Raw genomic sequence first — 14,732 nt, 5'->3', positions numbered from 1 at the left:
TAGAATTTACCTATGTATAGATTAACATTCAAACGGCGTGAAAAGAAAAAAAAAGAGATATGAATTTGTTCGAAGAAGAAAAATGTATGTCCTCTCCCCCACGTTTCTCTGTCCCACAGATCTCAAAAAGAAATCACAAAACATAAACATATTAGTAAATAATTTGGATTTAATTTGTGCGATTCGTGTGTTGATGATTCGCCAATGCATGCAGATTTCTGCATGCCTTAGAATGAATCAAGATTCAATTGATTCTTGATAGTATAAAAAAATCGATGTTTAACCCTCAATTCCTTTTGCTATTCCTCCTCTTCCTCTCCTTCCTCTTCATCATCCCTTCTCCCAAACACCTCCAAATCTCCCTCCCCGACGAGCTCGACGACGTGGCCCTCTTCCGCCGCGCCACGCTCGCCGCCCTCGACGCCGTCTCCGCCAAATCCAAATCCAGCCCCAAGATCGCCTTCCTCTTCCTCACCAACACCGACCTCCACTTCGCCCCGCTCTGGGAGGTCTTCTTCCGCGGCCACCGCCGTGCCCTCTACAACATCTACGTCCACGCCGACCCCTCCGCCGCCGTCTCCCCTCCCGGCGGCGTCTTCGATGGCCGCTTCATCGCTGCCAAGAAGACCCAGCGCGCCTCCCCGACTCTCATCTCAGCCGCCCGCCGCCTCCTCGCCACCGCCCTCCTCGACGACCCCGCCAATTCCTATTTCGCTCTTGTATCTCAGCACTGCATCCCCTTGCACTCCTTCACCTACATGTACGATTTCCTCTTCCGCCACCCTGTCCCCGGCGCGCGCCTGCCCTCGTCCCTCCCGCTCTACCGCAGCTTCATCGAAGTCTCATCCATCAAGCCCAAGCTATGGGACAGGTGAGTTCCTTTTTTTCTTTTTGGATTTTGCACATGATCATTTTAAAATTTTGTTAAACAATGAGATACAGTATGAGATAAGCCATAATAAAAGTTGTTTAGAATTAAATTAGTTATAGCCGAAAAGGTACATTCTACATGGCAATTATGAAGATAGACCAAGATAGATTACCAATGCATGTGAATAAGAGATAAAATTAGTCATGAGCAACGGAAGGGGGCCTAATTAAGTTGTTTGTAATGTTTAACATAATGTGTGAAAAATTAGGTATGCGGCTCGAGGGAAAGACGTGATGCTGCCGGAGGTGCCGTTCAACCGGTTCCGGGCGGGGTCACAGTTCTTCACGGTGACACGGCAGCACGCGGAGGTGGTGGTGAGGGACCGGAGGCTGTGGAGGAAATTTAAGCTGCCGTGCTACAATATGAACTCGTGCTACCCGGAGGAGCACTATTTTCCGACGCTTCTGTCGATGGAGGATCCGGATGGGTGCACCGGGTATACGCTGACCCGGGTTAACTGGACCGGGAGCGTTGGCGGCCATCCCCACACCTACAGAGCGGCGGAGGTGTCACCGCTGCTCATCCACCAGCTGCGCCAATCAAATTCCACCACCTATTCATTCATGTTTGCCCGCAAATTCTCGCCGGATTGCTTGCAGCCCTTACTACGTCTCGCTAACCTCATCTTCGCCGACTGACTCACTTCCACATTCATATTGCATCGGAATTCGCCCAAGGTGAATGTGGATGTGTATTATACCTCATTCAACTCTCCAAAAGAAAAAAGAAAGAAAAAACAAAAAAAAGATATGTATTGATTGAAATTTGATTTTTTTTAATTCATCTGACCTGACTAATTTGTGTACTGTATTTTAATTCCATCGCTTTCCCTACCTACTTCTGTTGAGATACCAAGTCAATTTATTGAAATGTTATGGATTATGAAATTTATGGATGTTAGTGAGGTACTGTATGTATAAAAGTGGTAAAAGAACAGCCTAATAGTGACTACTTTTATTTAAGACTTATTACTCCCTCTGTCCCATTAAAGATCAATTTTCCTTTTTTATTATATCAATCAAGATTACACTTTATAAGAAATAAAAACCCTTTATTTCATTTTGTTCAATCTGTTTTCCTTTATTCTCTTTACTTAATAAACAAAATAAAGTCACATAAAATCATGTACCGCCTAAGGAAGGGGTTATCTTTCTTCCAGTGAATTCTATCCTATTTGTACTTGACATGACTTTATATTTCTTGACATGACTTTAAAAGTATAAAGAAAACAGTTTTAAAAAGTTTATAGAATGTGACCCATATTTTTATACTAGTACTACTATTTACTAGGAGTATTTACTATTTATATGACAAAAACAGAAATCTGATTATTCAAACTATATGCTTATATTTAAATGAATGATTGTATGATTATTATTAATAATATTATTAATGAAAATTTAATTATTACTATATTTTTAGTTTAGTGTTTGGATTAAATATAAAATTAAAATTTTGATAATTTTTTAAATATAGAAAAATAAAATTATTAAGAATCATATTCCCAAAATTTATTTTCTGTCTCTAACTTTACTTCCAATCAAACAAAATTTGCTAACTTTAGGGGTTGAGGGAGTATTTTATTAAAAACCGGATGAGCTAGCTCGAAATTCATCTCTCCCCATTCGCTTCGTCCCTTTACAGCTTTAAGGTCCTGATAATTGACCTCTTTTCACCTCCATCTAAGCATAATTGTGTATCGCATTTCTCTATGTTTCACTACCCCTAAATTTGTTCCATTCGCTGTTTTGTTTTTTTGTTGTTGAGCTACTATATTGATATAAGAGACAATCAAGCTGGAAACTATGGAGCATGCATGTTGTGTTTGATGGGGTCTTCTTTTGGTGGAAAGTTGTTATGTTTCGGCACTCGAACCAGATAATGTGTTCTCTTGATCTATGTCTTTACAAATTCTTTTCAGTGAGTGTTTCTGACTATTGTAAATCTAAAACATGAACAAGATATATAACTGCATTGCTATTATCTTTGAAAATGATGAATAATTTATCAAACGTGTATCCCTCATCAACTCTGACATGTGTTTGCTAAAGTCATTGGGTTGGTTATACTATAGGATGACATTGACAATCGCAGTCTTTCATTCTTTTTTAGTACTGTCGCTCAAAACCTAAAACTGAGGGCCTCATTCAGATGCATTAATAACAAGTAATACTACTTTATGTAGGAATGAAATTCTTTTCTTCGTATATAAACAAGGATAATATATGTATTCAACTCATATGCTCCATTTCTTCCAAAATTGGTTATTCATGTGTATGCCAAAGGTTAGGCAAGGCAAAACTAAGCTTAGTGCACATTTACCACACTTTACCTTCTCCCGTAGAAACATGCAAATTAGACATAACTGGAAAAGGGTTTTAATCTCTACAGATTTTCAGTTTCTGATGCTTCCATTGTTATGGTTTCCTTAGTAGTATTATCTTCCGGAAGCTCCTTCTGTGTTCGGTGTAATGGAACTCGATTTGCAGGCGATGATGAAGAGGCGTCGATGCCAGCAGCCCCTTTTCCAGGTCAACTAGCAACTCCCTGATCGGGATTGCAGCCAGAAAGCACTTGATGTACTCTTTGCACGACTCTTTGCCCCTGCTCACCTCGCTCCATTCTTCCACATTCTTTCCCTCTGCAAGGTTACTAGTAGAAGAGCCTCCTTCCTTATCCTCATTTTGCTCTGGTTCAGATTTATCTTCCTGCTTATTGGTGAGCTGATGAATCGCGGAATCTGTATCAAATTTCAAGATGAAGGCCTGATTGCAGCCTTCATAGAGCCTCTCACCCAAAGTGTCAATAATGTAGTATGCATCTCGTTCGACCTTCAATATGAAGAAGTGATCGTTCCAGCTGATGATGTAGACGAGAGGGCGAGCCGAGGTAGGCATCTCCGAGGAAGATGCAGAGATTTCATCCCATATGTTGTCAAACGACATGGCGCCTTGGAGAAAATCACACCCTTTCTCATCCAATCCCTCCGGATGGAAGAATCCGACGAATGATCTCTCTGGCACCACAGAAAGTGGCCGGGCCTTTGCCTCCAGTACTGTATCGAGATCAAAATGCTTGTCCGGGAAGCGCTCCATGTATGCCTCGTCGTCACAGAGATTTCTCCACTCCAGTGATCCGTCAAGGATGAGTCTGTCAAGCTGGGACTTGATCGGTATCTCATTGTCGTTGGACTGCAGCCAGTCCGCGATCGCAGCAACCAGAGCCGTGCAAGCACTCTCACCGCCTGCACGCTCGTGCCTCTGGTCGATTGAAGCGAAGAAAACTTGCGTTCTCAGCTTCATGTGCCCATCGCGGCTCGTGATCTCCTTATCTTCCCAGGCGCCAACCGCGAAACCATCGTCTCCAAAGGCCGAGGCGCAAGCACTGGAGCTCTCCCCGTCTTTCTGCACAAGGGTAAACACGAATTCAGCACAAATTTATGACCATCATTAGGCAAATGATCGAAAGCATCATACCGTGAAGGTGGACTCGTCGGAGGAGCTAAGCTGCCTTCGATCGAAATCAATGTCATCGCCTCCTTCCTCGCCATAGCACTTCTTCAGCAACGGCTCCCCCTTCATCTTGGGAGACTTGAAGCTCAGCTTCCGCTTCCTCCACGGCAGAATACGACGCTTGGCGCTCTGCTCCTGCATCGGATGATGATCATCGGGGGGCGACGACGACGCGGGCCTGGTTCGATGTGTGTAGTACAGCCAGTCCTCGTCGTCGCTGCCACCGCTCGTGTTTGCTGCTCCGGCATGGTTTGCATAAGCCAAATTCCCATAACTGAAGGACATCCTGCCGCAAGAATCCTCCTCACTGGAGGCGTGGCCGTCTGAATCGGAGTCGAGAGGGTCGCTCCTGTCGGAGCTCCTCCCGTCTCTGCCTTCGTCTCTTTTAGGCCTGAACGAGGAGAGCCCCTTTAAGATGTTGATTCTCATGGGGCTGGCCTTCAAAGGGGAGAGGGAGAGATCTTGTTTCTCTGTGGAAAACATATCTCCGTAGCATGGAGATCGAGGAAACAAGAGAATGGGCTTTGGCCCTGATTCAGATTGATCTTGGACATTTCCCAATTCAACTAGAACGACTGAGAGCTGCATTACATGAAGAAACACCAAATTCACCAAATATTCCTTGAAAAAAAAAAGAGTAAAAATTGGGTGAAAATTGCTCACATGAAGAGAAGCATTGATATGAAGAGGAATATCGATGTGTCTCCCTTGTTTATCGAAATCTGCTAGATTTAAGGATGCAGAGGCTACCCTGTTCGACCCCTGCATAGTCAACATCAATTAACAGAAAAAGGAAAAAACAAAAAAAAAAGAGAGAGAGAGAGAGAAAGAGAGAGGACTGACATTGAAAAGGGTGAAGGAGACGTCCCAAGGATGAAAGAGACCGTCCTTATTAGACGAGAAAGCGCAGAAGCATCGGAATTCTTCGTCCCATGGAACAATTCGGAGCTCGTTCAGCAACAACTCCTTTGTGAAATTCCTTCTAACGCTCTTCCTGAGAGAGATCCCTTTAGCCCCTTTCCATTTGATCTCAACCGAATATCCGGAGCAATCGTCGCGCTTCACGCCGCCGCCGCTTTCGAGCCGATGAACGGTGATTCTCGCCTCCAATTTCTTCGATTGCCGCGGCCTCCACTTCATCATCTTCACTTCACCACCATTGTTGAGTTTTTTTCAATTTAAGGAAGGGCTCTGCGCAGCGCTTATATATAAAAGCGTAGAAATATAAAATCAGAGTGACGAAAGAAAGTTTACACTTTCCAGCTTCGGATGGGATGGATGGAAAATTATCACAATACAGGCCACGATTGCAGTTGTCAACTCAAATATTTATATTTGATTCTTTCTTATCTATTTCTCTTAGGGACAAAAGGTGATTCGCTCGTGATTCGCTCACCCCAGGCGCCCCCATAACCCGACCCGACATCGCTATGGAGGGGTTCAAACACGGTACCTCAGCGGATTAGGTGGGAGGAACTTACACTGGTAACCAGAACTTACACTGGTAACCAGCACACAAGGAGCCACCACAGTGGTGAAACTCACCCACTGCGGCTGCCAGCATTCGATCCTGTCTGCTTAGGGACAATCTACCACCCAGGAACCAACTGAGTTAAGCCCGTGCGGGCAGACTTATCTATTTCTCTAATTACATTATATGAGCTTCATATATATTCTTTCATATTTAGTAAAATTGATTTCGACCAAAATTGGATTCATATATTTTAACTTTATATAAAAGTGAAATTAATGTTTTTTCTTTTCTTAGAATTTAATTGAGGTTCTTACAGCTGTAACTTGGATTTAATGATTAAGATATAAGGTTTTGATTTTTTATTAATATCCGATAAGGCAAATTGCATTGATTAATTTTCATGGAACCAGGGACGGAACCAGACATTTGAATAAGCCGGTGCTGAAACTATAAAAAAAATAATATATATATTGAAAACAATTATTTCAATATTCTTACCTCCTTTATTTATTTTATAAATCTATAAAGTGATGAAAACACAAATATAATGAATTTCAAATAATAGTGTTATATTAAAATAAGAAAAAAAGAAAATATATATTTTATATAAATTTAAAATTCTTGATATACTAATATTTTACTTAAATTAAATAGAATTTGACCAAAATTTTAATATTTAAATGACTACCAATATTTTTATATACTATATTAAAATAGATATACATAAATTATGATATTATGACGATAAATGTACAAAATAATCTGTTATGCATAAATTCAGTATTAAACTATAAATCCCAAAAAGTTAGCATACAGTATTACTATTCCACAAAAATAAACGGTTCAAATTCACATTTCTTTTTAAACACTAATAGGACTACTAATGCCTGCAGGGGCGTAGCGCATTTGGCAACGAAGGGGCAGATCTTGCTGCAATGAGCCTGGGTTCAAATCTCATTGCTGTCGTGTAGTTGCTTCCATCTCTCAGGCACAAGCGTGAGGCCTTGGGAGATGGGCTTCTGGCAGCCAGTGGGTTAGGGCCTCCCCCTTAACGGGCTACTGCGTACCCTGATTGAACACTCTCACATAATGTCAGGCCGGAGTGTGGGGGCCGCCTCCATCTCTCAGGCACAAGTATGAGGCCTTGGGAGATGGGCTTCTGGCAGCCAGTGGGTTAGGGCCTCCCCCTTAACGGGCTACTGCGTACCCTGATTAAACCCCCTCACATAATATCAGGCCGGAGTGTGGGGGCCGCCGAGGCGACGGAATCGCCTTTTTGCTGCAACTAATAGGACTACTAACGTGGAGTATTCATTAACCAAAAGTGGACCCCACATTGTAAATTCAATGACCAAAATTACTTTCTAATTAATCCACTTCTTTGCCCTTCGCCTCTCTCCTCCTTTCTTCTGTGTGTAAAAAATGGTAAAAGAGAAATACACAGCAGCGGCCATGACCATGAGGATACAGGGACCGGCACCGGCCAAGCCCCAGCTGGAGCGGCGGCTTGGCCTACACTAGGTCCGTCCCTGCATGGAACAACTGGATGTTGAGAAGATAAATAGATAGGTAATTAGCAAGGAAAGTCAATATTAGTATGGGTTTAGTTAATTAGAGTAGCATGATTAATGTTAACGGTGGAGGCCGGCTGATAATCATTAACATAAAACTCAACGCTTGTTCAATCAGCAAATTTCCAGTTTTCTTTTACTATGTTCCAAATCCTACATTAATTATTCATCAAGGGACAGTTAAGTAAACATTGTGTGTTTACAATTAATTTTGGCAACATATATACTTGCGAATAAATTTAATATACTACTAATAAAATACTTATAGTATTATAATAATACAAATAATAATAAGATGCGTTTCCAAAAATATTACAGTAACATGCTATTTTGTCGGTGCAATTTGGGGACTAGCATGATAGGTGTTGGAACGAACGGTGCATTTATAATTTTAAATGAAACTGTATAATGCATATATATAGATTCATTTAATGAATATAGAGAAAGAGCTTTGAACTTAAAATTAAAAAGGAATCCCAACATTATTCTTTTTCAATAATTAAATTATCCATTTCAATGTTAATATTATGCTCCATGTACTTGTTGCTATGAAATTATACATTCACAGGGGATATATTAATAATAATGAAAAATACTGAAACATAAGTCGAGAATCCGATGCGATACTATTCAATCACTGTATAAATACAACTCTTAATATTCTGGAGAAGTATACACTTTAAGCACTAAATGGGATAATAATTCGGAACATTATTTTAGAACAAATCATGATTATTATCTCAGAAGTTCTTGCAATCAACATGGCAAGTAAAAACTTAGAGCATAAAATAAAATGAATTAAGAAAGAGGTAGCAAAAGATATAACATCATAATTTTATCTTTATAACATTTCATTGTAAAGAAAGGGACACTTCCAAGTTCATGTTTCCCACTTTCGAAGAAAAATAATTATGCGATTCAACGCATGAATATATTTAACATCATATATATATATACAAGCCCGTCCCTTGGCCCGTGCGGCCTGTGCGACCGCATAGGACCCCCAATTTTCAGGAGCCTCTGAAATATTTTAGCCCATATACATGTATTCCTATTTTTTCAGCCCAACAAAGCTATTTCTCTTGTATAGCAACGCCCAGGCCTTTTTCTAGCACCGTGACTCCAATTCTGATCGGTTTCTTTTCCCGATCGTAGACCTGGGAGCCGCCTGTTCGTGTTCGGTGTTCCTCATCGACAAACGCCGCAACAGGGACCAGCTCACCAGAGCCATCGTTGATCGCTTCTGCAGCGCCTGCCATCGTCGGCCATTGCGATTGGGAGCAGCGCAAACGCATCAATTTGTCTTTTTTTCTATAGTATATTTCTTTAAAATGCATTGTCTTTTTTTCTTTAATTATCATATAGCTTTAAAATGCATTGTTTTTTTTTATAGTGGTAGGCCTCATTTTAGATTTTTGCACAGGGCCTCTGATTTTGTCGGGACGGCCCTGTATATATATAGCATTTAATATTCTGTATAGTTGATGAAATAAATACTATTACAAAGAATAAATATAATAACGAATATATGTGTATATTTAATCTGAACTCCAAATTAAATGTATTTCATAAATCATTTCAACAAAATCTAATGAAAGAGACCAGAAAAAGATCACTAGTCAGTTTAATTAGAATCTTGATTGGATTCTTTATTACAGTATGGTAAATAAATTATTCCTGTGCCAAAATATAATTATCGTGGTAAGTATTTTATTTTTCTTCTGTTTTTATGATAAACCGGAAATTATGGTATACACAATGTCGTTCTCAGGGTTAATTTGATTCGACAGTCATGATGAATCTATTCTATGAAATTGCTAATGAAGAAAATATATTCTAAGTGTGATTGTAAAACGTATAGATTGAAATGTATATTTGCTTTTTTTTATGAAATTATTCCCTCATTCTCAGAAAGTTTGTCACATTTTTTTTCTGCACTCGTTTTGTAAAAATAATAATAAATACTTAAATTGGAGGGAAGGTAGAGCAAGAGAGAAATAATATAGAGAAAAGTTTTAACTAAATTATTCTCTCTCTTACTTTAGACTCTCTCCACTCTAACTATTTACTAGTATTATTTTTACAAAATGAGTGCAGAAAAGAAGTGTGATAAACTTTTAGGGACGGAGGGGAGTAGTAAATATTAACTCAAACGAAAACATATTAATCTTTATAGGAAAAAAACCCTTCTAAATAGAGTATGTGAGTTCCCTGAAATGAAAATAGTTTCTATTTTTAGAAATGAGATGGAGTATTATTTTTTTATTTAAGTATAAAGTGCACAAAGTCAACGAAGAATGACAGACAAGAAAGTTCATTAAAAAAACCAAAATTGACAACAACCAACAATCAACGTATAAAGAACTAGGAGAAGGCACACGACCACCACACCTCAACAACATAACCAACAACCCAACAAGCAAGACACCGTATCTAGAAACCCAAAAACGACTAGCACAGAAGATCACACAAGTGGAGACTTGGCTAAAGATTATTAGAGTATCCACATCCATGCTCTTAGGCAAGAGCATGGATGTAGGCCCAGACCCATTTTTATTTATTTTTTACTCTCTGCTTTTCCGCAAGAGCACAACACCCACATCTTCCGCAAGAGCATGCTCAAGGGTCTCACCATTCTATTATTCAATTTAAATACTTCAATTACTAAAATTATTTTCACAATATTAAAATGCGTTCAAATACCCGAAATACTATTACATGGTACTAAAAAATTAAAAATTACATAATTCAAATTTTAAAAATTGAGATTGAGAGAGTTGTTTGGTGTAGTGTGATTTTTTGTGTTGAAATGGAGATATTTATAGATGAAAGTGTGAATTTTGGGGTAAAAATAATGAAAAATAAATTAAAAGTGTGGAGAAAATGGACATATTTTATTAGGAAGTGGGAAAATGTTTTTTTATTAAATCTGAAATTTTCAGATTTTTTTGAATTTAAAACAAAAAAATGATAACCCACGGCTAATCAGAGCATGTCACGTCGGCTGCTCGTGCTCTTGTCGTCGGCACGACGGTGCTCTTGCTATCGAGCAGGTTCGTGCCGTCTGCAAGAGCACAGCGACGAGCAGGGCGTTGGCCGCGCCATCGGCACGGCGCCTGCTCTTAGCTAAGAGCACCGATGCAGATGCTCTTAGTCATTTAGCTCGGTGGGAGTGAAAAGTTTGAGCTTAAGCCTTTCACCAACCAAGATGCCATAAAAGTCTTTTCTTTTACAGTATTCGACTAAAATTCTTGAAAAATACATTATCGTGGATATCCCAAATAGACTAAATAATAATGCGATATATGGACATACATATTTTTTTTGTCAATCTTTCGGAGGGATTCCTAACCAACTTATAATTATAAAAAGCTAAACAAAACATTGTGCATGTTAAAATCTTCTAAAATCGAGTTCCTTTATGACTAACATGCACACTGTTTTATAAAAAGATTTCTTAAAATCTGTGCCCGGTAAAAATAGGATCATAAAAACAGTGACATTTGAGACGATGCGAAAATTAATGCATAATTGGTAAAAATAAGAAATGGGAGGAGAAGTGTGGTTAAAATAGTGTTAGAAAATAATGAGACTCATATTATTATTAGTACTCATTTAATTAATGATGGGTTCTAGTGGTGTAGGTGTAAATAATTTAATATATATGTAATGAGTCGATGAGAACTTTCCATAAATATAAATAAATTATTTTTATGATATGGACGAAAAAAGAAAGCGTCTCTATTTTTGTTGAACGGAAGAAATAGTATTTTATGTATATGACTTAAATAAAATGTGGTGTAACAAATTCTCTTAAGAGTTCTATTAATTTCCTCTGACTTACTAATATTTATTTTACTTTTCTAAAATGTTTGTAATCAAGAATTGAATGAATTTATTTTTCAAAAAGTGCACATTTTGTGGTGCAAAATATGGTGACGACTGATGCTGTAGCATGGGCATTGTGCCAACGATATTGATTACTATTCTTTTCGTCCTATTAAAAATTAAATGTTTCTAAAAATGAAAACAACACTATTTCTATATTTTTCTATCTCTTACTTTATTCTCTTTTTATTAACTCATAAAATAACACTATTTTTTTTCTCTTTGGGTTAACTTAGCTCTTGTTTTGTAGACATTGTTTGTCTGCTCTTCTTCTTGTGGTTGGACCGATTTTGTTCTAATGTTGTTTTACACTCTACCTCACCATTACTTTATGGTTTGAAATTTTTGGATTATCAAATAAAAAACAACATTATATAAAATCTCGTGCCGAAAATAAAATATTTCATATTTAATGGGGACTATATCCAACCAAATCTTTTTAATTTGTCCACCCTATACCAAATTTTTAAAAGATAAAATTTGGTGAAAATTTGTGCCATTGTGCACTTAATTGTTTTATACTACGTGCAAAGAAGAACAAGTTTATTTTCAAATGCAAAAAAGGCCGAGTTAGAAAATAAAAATTATCTTCTACAGTACATAATTTGTTAAACACACGCGTACTTATTAAATTTAAAATGAAATGCTAATACAGAGAGCAAAGTAATATTGTTGTGAACTTAGAAGTATTTTTATAATGGGTATAGTGGACAAATCCAATCAGCAACACTTACGTATTCTCTTTTATTAAGAAATACTTCCTCTAGTCTCTCTCATGATGTCCATATTTTCTTTTAGTTTCTCTCATCAAAGATGTTCACATTTTTTATATTTGTTAAATCTCTATCTCTTCTTATTAAAATATACAACTATTTTTTATCTCTACTTATTTCATTTAACAATTTCTTTCAAAACTTCATGTCATTCAAGAATATAGACGGATGGAAGCAGTATTAGAGCATCCACAACCGTGCTCTTGCCAGCGGCACGGTTGTGGGCCCGGGCGGTACTATTCATGCATGCTCTCTGGTAAGAGCACAACACCCACAACTGTGCGGCAAGGACGAGCATAATTAATTTAAAATTCAATTAAACAATAACATTTCCATAATATTAAAATTCATTTAAAAACCACAATAAATATTACAAATGACAAATAAAATTAAACATTACATAATTAAAATCCTAAAAATGAAAAATTACATAATTAAAATCCTAAAAATTAAAAATTACATAATTGAAATCCTAAAAATTAAAAAAACCACTACTCGTTGCCGAATTTCGCCCACATGTGGTTGATTAGGTCTTCTTTTACTTGATTGTGGATTCGAGTATCGCGCATTGTGTGTCTTGTCTCGATCCTCTGGCCAACCGTCGTATGCTCGCCTCGGCGTGGGGGAGACCTCGCTGTTGAGCTTCCGGCTTCGTCCTCGTCGTAGAAGCTAGCCGCCCTCGGCCCTTCGTCGGCTATAATCATGTTGTGTAATATAATACACGTGAACATGATGTCGGCGATATTATTCACGTACCACAGCCGAGCCGGGGCCTTCACAATGTTGAATCGAGCTTGAAGGACCCCGAAGGCTCTTTCGACGTCCTTCCGCGCTGACTCTTGACGCTGCGCAAAAAGAACCCGTCCCGGGTCGTGCGGGTTGTGGAGCGTCTTCACGAACGTCGATGAATGTGTGTATTTATAGATGATTTTGGAAAAAAAAATAAAAAAAATTCAGAAAAAACCGGAAAAAAACGGCCATATTTTTGGGATTTGGAAAATTTTTTTTTAGCATTATTTATAATTAAATACCGATTTTTTTTAAAAAAAAGTTTGAATGCAACGGCTACGCCGTTGCCCAATCCCGTGCCGCCACGTGTGCGTCCGCTGACACGGACGTGCTCGATACATCGAGCAGCGCCGTGCCAGCGGCACGAGCGCAGCGGCGGCGGATGGCGTCCGTGCAAGCGGCGCGGACGGCGGTGGCGACGGACGCCACCGCTGCGCATGCTCTTAAACTTAAATATGTTGAACGTTGACTTAAATAATCATGATTCATGACAGGATAATAAATGAACCGAATCAAGGTCATTACTTATTTGCTGGCGCGGACGGCGGTGGCGACGGACGCCACCGCTGCGCATGCTCTTAAACTTAAATACGTTGAACGTTGACTTAAATAATCATGATTCATGACAGGATAATAAATGAACCGAATCAAGGTCATTACTTTTTTTTTATATTTGTTAGTAAATTGATTATTAGGGATTATTTTATCATAATTACTTTTGTAGTTTAGCAATAAAATCATCTTAAAATAACATTTACAGTACATTGTTGTACGTAAGTATGTGGTATCAAAAGGTAGGAGAATTCTCTCAATTTGTATTTACCTCATTATTTGTTAGCAACTTTTTTGCCATCTTCGTTAAAGATGACAATTGTGCCAATCAAGAACAATCTAATCAGTTTCATGGCGTATATCTCATTTCCCTACATGTACATGTCATGCACTCATACCTAATATTCTTCATGGCCCCAAATTCATATTTAAATAAAATGTTATACTTATAAACTACTATTGGAGAAGAGTGCAATAATCTAATGGGGTGACCTATTGCACTATTTTAAGATATTCAATTAATTACGATGAGAACCAAAAAAATCCAGAGGAAATGCACATACATTGATGCAACTCTAAAGCAACAAATTTGAGCCACATGTTAAAGTTCTTTGTTCTTTCGAACTCGATACTTAATGCAATATACAAATATCAAACCGACCACATGTATTGAACAAAGTTTTCCAACTTTATACCATCCTTATTTTATATAATAATGTAATGGATTTTCTTTTCATTTTCTGCTAAACTTTTGTTAGGATCCATGAATGTTAGGATCACCAATCCTTGATTAAAATTTTAGTTATTTTAAAGTCGTATCTGGATAACTCATTGAAATCAAAATATTCAGAATTCAGAATTTTAGGGATACTTGCTAAAAAACATAAAATTCGATTCTCGTTTATCACATATGTTTATATTATTACAATATCAACATTTTTTTTATTAATATTTGTATCACTGCATACACATTTAATAGAGTGATACTAACGAATCATAGTATGATTGTTTACACACCTCTTAAAAAATATAAACGAATATTTTGAAAATATTTAATTATTTTTCAGATTTAAATTTATAAAAACAAATTTTAAATTTTAAAGTATTGGTAAATTATTAGTAAAATAGAACGATAAAACTAGTTTAGTTTTTGCCTCTAAATAATTTTGACGCAAAGAATGAGGAAAAAAAGATTAATAATCATAGTATCTATTCAAAACTAAGGGAAGAAAGTAATTTTAT

The 14,732-nt window shown here is 37.7% G+C and overlaps 2 protein-coding genes across 3 annotated transcripts; one reads left to right on the top strand and one right to left on the bottom strand.

Annotated features, from left to right (window-relative positions):
• The first annotated feature begins 260 nt into the window (after positions 1-260).
• Positions 261-1,569, top strand: LOC121800468 (glycosyltransferase BC10-like). The gene is made up of 2 exons (XM_042200041.1): positions 261-871; positions 1,140-1,569. Exons 1-2 carry the CDS (start codon positions 276-278, stop codon positions 1,567-1,569), a joined length of 1,026 nt encoding a protein of 341 aa, XP_042055975.1. The 5' UTR covers positions 261-275.
• Positions 1,570-3,132: 1,563 nt separating this feature from the next.
• On the bottom strand, positions 3,133-5,748 carry LOC121801446. 2 transcript variants are annotated; one of them, XM_042200936.1, is made up of 4 exons: positions 5,287-5,748; positions 5,107-5,205; positions 4,408-5,025; positions 3,133-4,335 (listed from the first exon to the last, which is right to left on the bottom strand). In XM_042200936.1, exons 1-4 carry the CDS (start codon positions 5,584-5,586, stop codon positions 3,349-3,351), a joined length of 2,004 nt encoding a protein of 667 aa, XP_042056870.1. In that variant the 5' UTR covers positions 5,587-5,748; the 3' UTR covers positions 3,133-3,348. The 2 variants fall into 2 exon arrangements, with proteins under 2 accessions (XP_042056870.1, XP_042056871.1); XM_042200937.1 differs by having other exon boundaries at positions 5,107-5,194; positions 5,287-5,423.
• Positions 5,749-14,732: the final 8,984 nt, after the last annotated feature.

Source organism: Salvia splendens, chromosome 4 (assembly GCF_004379255.2).
Source record: "Salvia splendens isolate huo1 chromosome 4, SspV2, whole genome shotgun sequence".
NCBI lineage: Eukaryota > Viridiplantae > Streptophyta > Magnoliopsida > Lamiales > Lamiaceae > Salvia > Salvia splendens.
The sequence above is the reverse complement of the archived record's forward strand: the minus strand, read 5'-3'. Positions and strand labels throughout refer to the sequence as shown.

Excerpts from the sequence above, each read along its gene's own strand:
- LOC121800468 (XM_042200041.1), top strand. The coding sequence starts at position 276 with ATGTTTAACCCTCAATTCCTTTTGCTATTCCTCCTCTTCCTCTCCTTC. Across the intron at positions 872-1,139 it reads AAGCCCAAGCTATGGGACAG|GTATGCGGCTCGAGGGAAAG; the intron begins GTGAGTTCCTTT and ends GTGAAAAATTAG.
- LOC121801446 (XM_042200936.1), bottom strand. The coding sequence starts at position 5,586 with ATGATGAAGTGGAGGCCGCGGCAATCGAAGAAATTGGAGGCGAGAATC. Across the intron at positions 5,206-5,286 it reads TCTCCTTCACCCTTTTCAAT|GGGTCGAACAGGGTAGCCTC; the intron begins GTCAGTCCTCTC and ends TTGACTATGCAG. Across the intron at positions 4,336-4,407 it reads CCGACGAGTCCACCTTCACG|AAAGACGGGGAGAGCTCCAG; the intron begins GTATGATGCTTT and ends ACCCTTGTGCAG.